General features: G+C 48.2%; 1 protein-coding gene across 2 annotated transcripts in view; it reads left to right on the top strand.

Moving 5' to 3' along the window:
- Nucleotides 1–11513, top strand: part of NEK4 (NIMA related kinase 4) — a 178249-nt gene that overhangs the window by 40550 nt on the left and 126186 nt on the right. For both annotated transcript variants that reach the window (XM_078661914.1, XM_078661915.1), the window contains exons 4-5: nt 7612–7719; nt 9690–9844. In XM_078661914.1, the coding sequence (XP_078518040.1) occupies nt 7612–7719; nt 9690–9844 (263 nt within the window). The remainder of the gene's footprint in view (nt 1–7611; nt 7720–9689; nt 9845–11513) is intronic.

Below are 11513 nucleotides of genomic sequence, written 5' to 3'. Positions count from 1 at the left end.
GAGTGGGATGGATGAATGGATGAAGTGGGGGGATGGATGGATGGAGTGGGGGATGGATGGATGGAGTGGGGGGATGGATGGATGGATGGAGTGGGGAATGGATGGATGGATGGAGTGGGGGATGGAGGGATGGAGTGGGGGGATGGATGGATGGAGTGGGGGGATGGATGGATGGAGTGGGGGGATGGATGGATGGAGTGGGGGATTGATGGATGGAGTGATGGATGGATGGATGGAGTGGGATGGATGGATGGATGGAGTGGGATGGATGGATGGATGGATGGATGGAGTGGGATGGATGGATGGAGTGGGGGATGGATGGGGGGATGGATGGATGGGGGGATGGATGGATGGAGTGGGGGATGGATGGATGGATGGAGTGGGGGATGGATGGATGGATGGATGGATGGATGGATGGAGTGGGGGATGGATGGATGGATGGAGTGGGGGATGGATGGATGGATGGATGGAGTGGGGGATGGATGGATGGATGGATGGAGTGGGGGATGGATGGATGGATGGATGGAGTGGGGGATGGATGGATGGATGGATGGAGTGGGGGGATGGATGGATGGAGTGGGGGGATGGATGGATGGAGTGGGGGGATGGATGGATGGAGTGGGGGGATGGATGGAGTGGGGGGATGGATGGATGGAGTGGGGGGATGGATGGATGGAGTGGGGGGATGGATGGATGGAGTGGGGGATGGATGGATGGAGTGGGGGATGGATGGAGTGGGGGATGGATGGATGGAGTGGGGGATGGATGGATGGATGGATGGAGTGGGATGGATGGATGGATGGAGTGGGGGGATGGATGGATGGAGTGGGGATGGATGGATGGATGGATGGATGTGGGGGGATGGATGGATGGAGTGGGGGATGGATGGATGGATGGATGGATGGATGGAGTGGGATGGATGGATGGATGGAGTGGGATGGATGGATGGAGTGGGATGGATGGATGGATGGATGGATGGATGGATGGATGGAGTGGGATGGATGGATGGATGGAGTGGGATGGATGGATGGAGTGGGGGGATGGATGGATGGAGTGGGGAATGGATGGATGGATGGAGTGGGGGGATGGATGGATGGAGTGGGGGATGGATGGATGGAGTGGGGGATTGATGGATGGAGTGGGATGGATGGATGGATGGATGGATGGATGGATGGATGGATGGATGGATGGAGTGGGATGGAGTGGGATGGATGGAGTGGGATGGATGGATGGATGGAGTGGGATGGATGGATGGATGGATGGATGGAGTGGTGGGAGGGATGGATGGAGTGGGGGGGATGATGGAGTGGGGGGAGGGATGGATGGAGTGGAAACCGGGCGGCAAGGGCTGTGATTTATAATGTGTTATGTTTAGGAGTAAACGGGCGTACGACATAGCAGGTATGTCCATCTTTAATGAATATGTAGGGCACAAATGACGTGATAAACAGAAGAGGCGCAGATTGGTGGTTGAAGAGCCCAGAGAGTAGTAAAAACAATAACAAAAGATGCAGCAAAGGCTTCAAAGTTAAGAAAAGATGCAGGCACTGCTTTGGTATTGTGAGGAGGAGGACATGTAACCGGAAATACAATGTTTATAATGTAAAAGTTTAAATCAACAGGAAACATGAGAAATTACCTGGCTGCAGTGGAAATTAAAGAGAAACATGCAGACAAAGGTTTTATGCCGGAGGACACAAATGAACCAGGACGGGAAAGCAAATATTTATGATGTAAAACTATATTAACAGCAAACCTGCGAAACCATGTGGGGAAGGAGGATATTTAATAAACAGAGAGGTAGGTGAAAACATAAAAGAAACAGGCAGGCAAATCTTTCTGATTCTATAGAGGTTAAAACGCACGGGGAAGCTTTAATTTGTAATTTAAAACCTTAATGTAGCAGGAGTTTAGAAGTGTAGATAGATTAAATAAACAGGAGTAAGCAGGCAATGAAACATAACAAGTGAGACGGAAAGCCAGAGGCCAGCATCAAACGGACAATACAGAGGGTCTGTTGCTTGTGTGCTCAGCCGTGACCTGCGCCAAGGAGCTGAGAGCGTTGGGAGAAGGGGGTGTAGTGCACGCGCTGGGAAGAGCAGCAGCAGGGAGGGGGTGGCAAATGGTTCTTTGCTTTGGGCGCTCTGTAGTGGGGAAGGGGGATGGGGCACGTATAGGAGGTGGCAGGAAAAACAGGGACAGGGTAGAAGAAACAGTAAGGGGATGGGATAAGTTAAACAAGTGAAAAATGAGTGAGCCCCTTCATGGTTGTGTGGGACAGACACCTCCTTTATGCTCCAGTAATATCGGGGAATTCAGAAGTAACAAGGAGTGGGGGAAAGGAGCGGTGGGAGCGAGAGGAGACGAGATGCCAGCAGAGCCGAGGATGGGAACCCAGAGGCGGCCCTAAGGCTGGCAGCAGAGAGGGGAAGTCGGAGAGGCTGTGTGCGGGGAGAGAGGAACAGATGGCTGTGAAGCAGGGGGTGTGAAGGATGGGGGTGGGTGGGGAGTGTAGGGACGGCTCAGATGCCTGAGGCAGAGCGCACGCTTTAATTTGTAATTTAAAACGTTAATGTAGCAGGAGTTTAGAAGTGTAGATAGTTTAAAAGATTAAATAAACAGGAGTAAGCAGGCAATGAAACATAACAAGTGAGACGGAAAGCCAGAGGCCAGCATCAAACGGACAATACAGAGGGTCTGTTGCTTGTGTGCTCAGCCGTGACCTGCGCCAAGGAGCTGAGAGCGTTGGGAGAAGGGGGTGTAGTGCACGCGCTGGGAAGAGCAGCAGCAGGGAGGGGGTGGCAAATGTTTCTTTGCTTTGGGCGCTCTGTAGTGGGGAAGGGGGATGGGGCACGTATAGGAGGTGGCAGGAAAAACAGGGACAGGGTAGAAGAAACAGTAAGGGGATGGGATAAGTTAAACAAGAGGCTGGGAAACAAAGAACGTGTAGCTGGAGGGGGCGGGATGGATTACAGAGAAGGAAGACGGGTGGGAGAAATGTTCGAAAAACAAGTAAACGAGTAAAACAAGAGCACTTACAGGGGGCGGAGCAGGGAGAGCGGCCTTTGAAGTGCACTTTACACGGCCGGCCGGCAGTGAAACTGAAAGCATGGCCGGCCGCCGTGAAAGCCTTTGATGACGCAGCAGGGGGAACAGACGGCGAGAGGGTGTGAAAGCAGCAGGGGCAGGCAGGCGGCTGGGGGCATGTGCACGCGCTTTTAAGCGCATGCGCATTAAGCTTCAATTTCACGGGCACTGCAAGGAATCGCCACGATTCCTTGCAAGTTGGTTAAAGACTGTTTAAGCCCCAATAGTCTCGCAAGCTCGATGCGCATGCGCATCGACAGGCGAGACCTAAAAAGACTGGTGCTGATATTTTAAACCCCGCAAATTTTCGTCCTATATCTCTGCTGCCCACTTTTTCTAAAGTGTTAGAGAGATACATTAACACCCAACTTACTGAATTGGTGGAAAGTTCTGGTTTTCTACACCCATCCCAGTCAGGTTTTCGGACTCGCTATTCGACCGAGACAGCCCTCCTTGGGGTGACAGAGAGTCTTCGATACGGTGTCGATCAGGGCGAAACTATAGCACTCATCCTGTTGGATTTGAGCGCAGCTTTCGACACCGTGTCACATTCCATCCTTCTTGACTCTCTGCGGTCCCTTGGTGTGACTGGTACGGCCTTAGCTTGTGTGGCCTCCTTTCTTGGGGAGCGAACCTTTCAAGTATTTTCCGCTAAGGCGGCATCAGCGGTCTGTCCATCAGCGCGGGGTGTCCCCCAGGGGTCAATACTCAGCCCCCTATTGTTCAATATATATGTAAAACCCTTGGCTAACATCGTTGAGCAGGCGGGGCTGACTCTGTTTTCTTACGCAGATGACACCCAGATTGTCTTCTCCCTATCAGGGAGAGACGAGAATAATCCCTCCGCACTAAAATCTGGCCTCATTCTTGTGGCTGACTGGATGCAGAGAAACTGTCTCAAACTGAATGGGGAGAAGACAGAGGTGGTCATTCTGGGGAAAAACAAGAACCTCTGGGGCCCTCAACATTGGCCAAATGAGATGGGCTCACTTCCTGTGCCCACTCATGCTGTACGTAATTTGGGTGTCCAAATTGACGACAAGCTAACAATGAAGCAGCAGGCCACTAAGGTCGCGGCAACCTGTTTTTCTACCCTCAGGTGGCTACAAAAGATCCTATGGATGCTTCCCATCCCTTCCCGTAGAACGGTTGTCCAGGCATTGATAACATCTCGCCTGGACTATGGGAACATATTATATTTGGGGGCTGATGTAGCCACTGTTAAAACATTACAGGTGGTACAAAATGCGGCTGCGCGACTTCTGAAGAATGTTCCTAGAAGAACTTCGGCAGCACCTGCCTTGCATGATCTCCATTGGCTTAAGGTCGCTAGTCGCATAAAGTTTAAGACACTGTGCTACATGTTCAGAATAAAGGAAGGCACTGCACCTACATACCTACAAAAGCTGGTGCAACCTTACAGGCCCAAACGTACTTTGCGATCCTCGGAAATTGGAAATTTCATTGTACCAAGATTTAAGCTGGTAAGGATGGGGGGACGCTCCTTTTCCTATCTTGGTCCTAAATATTGGAATGCCCTTCCTACAGCCCTTAAATTAGAGACCAGTCTTCTTCGCTTTCGCAGAACACTGAAAACGCTGTTGTTCACATAAATAGTTGGTTCCTGTATGATGGCTTATCTGACATCTTCTTCTTCAGTCTATCCCTAGCGCCGGGAAACCCACTGTGGGTAGCTGGGCGCGGTAAAAAGTTCAAATAAATAAATAAATAAATAAATTGCTGATGTGAAGTGTGGAAAGATCATCACTTTGTTGTTCTCTATCTCATAGCAGCAGATCTCAGTCCGGGTATTCAGTAGTCCAGCTGCAGCTGGTCCTGGTGGTGGGGGATTGCTCCTGGTGGAGAGGATTTCACTGGCACCGTATGCCCTCTTTCAAATGTATAGAATGTCGATGGCCCCTCTGGGGCTACTATGTACACCAGCCACTTTGCTAAGACCACCACCATGTGCGGGTCTTTAGTCGTTTCTGGGAGACCAATTACTCACATATTGTTCCTTCTTGCATGACCCTATGAGCCCTCTGTTCTATATCCGAGAGTGCTGAATCGCTCTCTGGGGTCCACAGTTATCCTGTATAGATCGTTTGTCGTAGGTTTCAGGTCCATCAGTGGGGCTTTTGCATTATCTACTTGCTTCAACCTCTTCGGCTCATACCTCAGGAGGCCCAGATCCCACCCCAAGGTTTCTATTTTTTGTTCCTGTGTATCTGCACTGTTGGCTCTGTTGTGACCTCTAGGTCTGTGGTATATTTTGCTTTGCTGTCAACCCGGCCAGCAAATCTGGTTCTGCCATATTTCCCTGAACTCTACAAGGCCCTGCACATAGTCTATGCCTTTTGATAAAGCTATACAGAGTGGGCAACTTACTTGTTTCTTGGTGCTGTGAAGGGATAAGGGGAGAACTTTATGCAGTCTGAGCGTGTCTCCGCTGTGCCTAACTCATTGAGACAGAGCACACTCCCCTTAGGATACCGGCCACGGATAGCAATGTCTGGTTTTCCCAGTTAATAGAGGACAGGTGTGTCAGGGACAACCTCTCTCTGTGTCAATTGAGTTCTTATTTAGCAGAGGTGCTGTCAGGATAATTATATTTACAACAAGGGGTGGTGAGGGACAGAGTCTCTGAATTAAGCAGAATACTCTCACCCAGCCAAGAGATCAGGGCTAGATCCAACACCGTTTTTTAGCTCATTGCACCATCCCAGTTTCAGAACCTGGCTGTATGCAAATTAGTCTGTCCCTGGCCCAGTGCATCATCGGAACAGGGCAGACCAGACTACAAAAGCCAATTCTTACACTGGGAAGGAAACAAGCTTCCGGGGACCGGTTTCTGGCATTACAGCCGTCTTCGGCCCGGCTTGCTTGAATCCTGATGGTGCAATGAGCAAGGGACTCATGTCTGAGTATACCCTTCCACGCTTAGGGTGGACAAAATTATTTACAACAAGGGGTGGTGAGGGACAGAGTCTCTGAATTAAGCAGAATACTCTCACCCAGTCAAGAGATCAGGGCTAGATCCAACACCGTTTTTTAGCTCATTGCACCATCCCAGTTTCAGAACCTGGCTGTATGCAAATTAGTCTGTCCCTGGCCCAGTGCATCATGGGAACAGGGCAGACCAGACTACAAAAGCCAATTCTTACACTGGGAAGGAAACAAGCTTCCGGGGACCGGTTTCTGGCATTACAGCCGTCTTCGGCCCGGCTTGCTTGAATCCTGATGGTGCTATGAGCTAAAAAACGGTGTTGGATCTAGCCCTGATCTCTTGACTGGGTGAGAGTACTCTGCTTAATTCAGAGACTCTGTCCATCACCACCCCTTGTTGTAAATTATTTTGTCCACCCTAAGCGTGGAAGGGTATACTCAGATGTGAGTCCCTTGCTCATTGCACCATCAGGATTCAAGCAAGCCGGGCCGAAGACGCCTGAAATGGCAGAAACCGGTCCCCGGAAGCTTGTTTCCTTCCCAGTGTAAGAATTGGCTTTTGTAGTCTGGTCTGCCCTGTTCCCATGATGCACTGGGCCAGGGACAGACTAATTTGCATACAGCCAGGTTCTGAAACTGGGATGGTGCAATGAGCTAAAAAACGGTGTTGGATCTAGCCCTGATCTCTTGACTGGGTGAGAGTACTCTGCTTAATTCAGAGACTCTGTCCATCACCACCCCTTGTTGTAAATTAGTCAGGATAATTATAGCAACCTGCGTCTTCCTCAAGCTGTTTCACCCTCAGCCCCCTTACACTTGAGGCCATGGTACCTTTTGATGTTGCAGCTTTGTGGATCTGTAGCTTTCCCTGCTTCTCTGGGCTGTTAGATGTGGCACACACTTCAACACTGTCTCTGGTGGGCCTCTTCGGGCCGGTATGCCCGTATGCTGCTTCTCCAATGTCTACTTCAGGCCCCTGGGTGTCTCCTCCTATGGAGCCCCTGGCTTTGGCTCCTGAGCACCACTGCCGCGGTGGAGAACAGGGCCTCAAGTCTCCGCCACTTCTCCTTTTGTGGTTTCCCCTACTCCAAAGCCTTAAATTCTCAGATGATGAGATCCACTCAGTCCTCTTGCTGTCCGACTGAGCTCCTGGTCTACTTTGGGTTTGTCCAGGTAAGGGTGTGCTACTGGCTTGCCAAGGGGGTTCATTTCAGCAGCTCCACCTGGTTCTGTAGTTGGTCTTGCTGACACCGGCGCTCTGGGTCCCCATCTTGGATGAGCTGCCTTTAGAGCTCTCGTTGCATTTTATTTGCATTGTGGGGTGTACGACAAGGAAAAAAGGGGTCTCTTGTTTTTGGGGGAGGGGGAGAGAATTGTCCTCTGGGAGAGAGTGCTCAATATCTTATTTCAGTCACATGTAGCACAGGTGGCCAATCCAGGTCTGCGCTGTTGAGCAGCGCCTCTGAACGGGTCTTCCCTCTTTCACTCCTGTGCAGTCTGTAGTAGTTTAAAGTCAGTCTTTAATTTTGTACAATGTGCATTAACATATTAACTGGCTCTCGACTTCTTTTTCCACAGTCTGATGTCTGGGCTTTAGGCTGCTGTGTCTATGAGATGGCCACTCTGAAACACGCGTTTAATGCAAAAGACATGAACTCCTTGGTGATTCGAATCATTGAAGGAAAGGTAAACTTTACTATTTAACAATACTAGCTTGCACCGACTGGGAATATGTTTGAATTTCATGATTTTAAAAAGATGTCTGCAAAGAGAGAATCAACTTTTGTAGGTGATGTCAGGTTCCTGCAAGCAAACTCATACGTTTTCTAAATGGGTTCTAGAGATGGGCGCAGATGTTGTATATATGTGTCCTATCACCTAGTATGGCGCAGCAGACACAACTGATGGCTATTCACATCTTGATCTTGTGAGTCTCTATTTTATAAAAGATGTGATGTTCCCCATCCCAGCACCAACTCCTTCCTGCACCCCTTGCCAGCCCCTTCGCCCCTGCACTGCTGCCTCCTTTCTCTGCTGCCTCCAGGTTTAAAGGGATATTTTTGAAATGGTGAAAAGGGGCAATGACCCTAGTTATTTTTTTAAATATAGGAGAGAGGATGTATGGGTTGTATGGGGCACTGGGTAGTAGCAGGAAACATATGCATAGTATTGTTCATGAGGGATGTACAACAGAGGAGGAAGGACAGTCGCCTGACTTTCATGTGATATCATGTCCTCCAGAGTTGCTCTGCTGGTCATTTATTGCTTTTATAAACTTTATCGAAGAACAATATCATAGCAACCACAATATCCTCTATACGGACACCAATGCCATGCCACCAAGCACTAGTAAAACCAGTAGGTCTGGCGCTAATGTGCTATTGCTTGAAAATAAATTTCTGAATGTTTGTGATTGCATTGGTTATCACATTAAACTGTTGACCTGTTGCCTTTTCCAGTGCACAATTTCTTTTTAACTTTCTATCCCCCAAACTGCACTTGTTTCACTGTGCCTGTCTCATTCCCTCAATTTTCTTTATTTACTTCTCTTTCTCCTTTTTTCCTGTCTCAGTCATGAACTTGTTTTCATATGAATACAGCTTGTATATATATTTTTTAAAACTTTTCTATTGTATCCTGTTTCAACACCTTTACGTACAAATCTAACTAATCGTCTGCACTAGCTGAGCTTGTCCAGCCTCATGACTGCCATGTTGGGAGGAGGGTCCTCTGCATGGCTTTGAGTTTCTGTTCTGCTTTGCCGTTATGCAATTCTGGACAGCCCTGTATGTTTGTCCTTCAGTAAACTTGATGATCATGCAAGCCCACGGCAGGGATTCCCTACACTGGATGTTGTTTGATAAAATAAGAGGTGCGTGCTCAAGTCTCAGATGCACTCGAAGTGCACTCCCTTTTGGAGCATGTTCTCCCAGACCGTGCAGTGGCTGATGGTGCAGTGTGTTTCTAGTCCGCGCCACAGTCCGTTTTACCTGTACCTCTGTAAACGGAGGTACAGAAAAAGATCTGTTCATGCATCAAAACTGGGGTCCCTGGCCTGAGCCTGTGGCATATGTTGACTGTTGGCTGCTGGGGTGTGTTGGATCCCAGGTCTGTGCGGCAGCATAAGGTGGTTTCTGCTGTGCAGTGCTAGTGTTGTCCATTTACACCGTTTCCTGTTCCCCTTGCTGAATGGAAGTGGTAGCAGCACAGCCCCTTCTGCTTTAGACAAGAGTTTCCTGTCAGACTGAAACCATCACTTTTGTGTCTTATATTGAGGCCATCTGGCGTGACAGCAGCATGCCCGACGCAGTTAATACTCAGGGCACCGTACCTAGGCAAAACTGGTGACCTTGTGGCCACCAAGGCAGGGCACGCAGCAGTTTGGTCCCCAGCATTGTTGAATCGTGCTTATCCATGATTGGAGGGGTGTTTGGAGACTAAGCAAATCATTGGCCACTTCTCTGCTGGTCTGAACGTGTGATTTGGATTCTCTGGCATAGAGGCTGCAGTAAGTCTGTTCTTGGCTGCACGATAGGTACTCAGACCCTCTTTTATTCACTGCTGTATTACATTCAGTAAATCATTAAAGAGCACTTCATACAGAAGCACAGAACATTCCCATCCTGTCATATGTAATGCTAAAATTATTTTGTCAGCCACCAGCTATGCCAAAAAATTACAGTCCCCAACTTGGTGAACTGATCGGAACCATGCTCAGCAAGGACCCGAATGATCGCCCAGATGCGAAGGACATCCTAAAGCGGCCGTACATCAAGCATCACATCTCTCTGTTTTTAGACAACATTAAGAGGTATGTGCCACTTTACAATATGCTGTATCATTTATTTCTAGTTTTTTATAAAGCGCATCTCGACCAACCAGGTGCACAGCAGAACAGCAAGCAGGGTCCGGACAACCCCTTGCGTATCAATGACAGCAGAAGGTCAAGAAGACAGATAATGACAACTCTTGAAAACGAGGAGCAACATAGTGTAATGAGGAAAGAAAACAGTGACTTTAAAGAACAACAGATCAGGTTAAATGTCTTGGGGGGGCGGGGGGGTTAAGAAAAGAGATGGAAGGAAGAAGAGGATTTACGAGGTTAGAAAAAAGGGACCGCTTAAAGGTAAAAGGTTTAGGAAATTAGAGAGACCTCAAGCAAAGATGCCGAGGGTTTAGGGGAGGATGCAGGAAAGAATTAAAGTAGGCTCTCAAAACTGAGCGAAATGCAAGATTGGGAAGTTAGGTCTGTGAAATTAAAGAAGAATGGGGGAATGTAAAGAAAAAAAATAACGGGTGGTCTGTGAAAGTGGAACTTTAAGTGAAAGGCCTCAGTTAGGAAGGAGCTAAGGATTATGTGAGGAGAAGTTTTAAAAGGTGAGTATAGTGTAAAGACAGGCAGAGTTGACATAGGGTTAACAAGGAGATTGTAGTGAGAAGAGAGTGAGCCGGAGGTCACAAAACAGATTGTATCCTCAGATTTCAAACAGGTGTGTTTCTTTGCAAAAAGGCATGAGGTTTCTAGAGCGTCTCAGTTCAACTGGCAGTGAGTTCCAGATTTTGTAAGCTGCAGCAGAGAAGCAATGTATGGGAGCTTTGCAGAAGGTTTACTTTTTTGGATTCCAGGCAAATATTGTTGATACTCCAAGTTCTTCATATCACCAGAGAGTTTCAGAGAGGCCCTTAGGTTCAGTAAAATTGTTACACAGATCTTTTACCAAAAGAGTACGCTATTTGGAAATGCAGTAAACATCCTCCAAGACCCCCCACTGGTCCTCAAAAATGTGCTAATAAAACTCCTTGTAAAACGCGTTCTAATAAGGTTGGAAACCTGTGTACATGAGGGACGGTGCATGTCACCTTGATATACCCGACGTATTGAGCAAAGCAACAAAGAAGTGTTACTTTTCTATTGGGACCATCAAGAATGGTTTGATTGGATTGGATTTTGAGTTTATGAAGCACGACAGTTACCCGAAGGCATCAAGGCGCAATAGATCACCATCCAAAAAGAGAGTCCACTAGTATTCCTAGTTCAGGAGATCGCTACAAGCAGAATAACCAAGTCTTAAGAGCCTTTCTAAAGGGCATGAGCTGGGAGATGACCTGCATGTTTTTTGGAAGAGTGTTCCAGAGTTTACTGGCGGCAGTCGAGAATGCTCTGTCGCCCCATCTCTTTCTTATGGTTATGGGTACTTTAAGCTGTAGATTAGATGATGAATGAAGGGGTCTGCCTGAGGAGTACGAGCTAAACATAGATTTTAATCTTGATGGATAAGGGAGATAGAGAGCCTTGGGTACCATAGCGAGATTTGAAGCTGGTGCGCTTATTTATTGTGAGCAGCTGACTGCCTCCTAGGAATGTCCAGAACCAGTCTTGCCAGTGCATTCTGTACCACTTGGAGTTTATGTGGCATACTCTTGTTCGAGTCCAGGTAGAGTGAGTTGCAGTAACCGAGTCTGGACATTACCAGGGCAAG

The sequence above is a fragment of the Lissotriton helveticus genome, chromosome 9, assembly GCF_964261635.1.
Source record: "Lissotriton helveticus chromosome 9, aLisHel1.1, whole genome shotgun sequence".
Lineage (NCBI taxonomy): Eukaryota > Metazoa > Chordata > Amphibia > Caudata > Salamandridae > Lissotriton > Lissotriton helveticus.
This window is presented reverse-complemented; position numbering and strand designations above follow the sequence as displayed.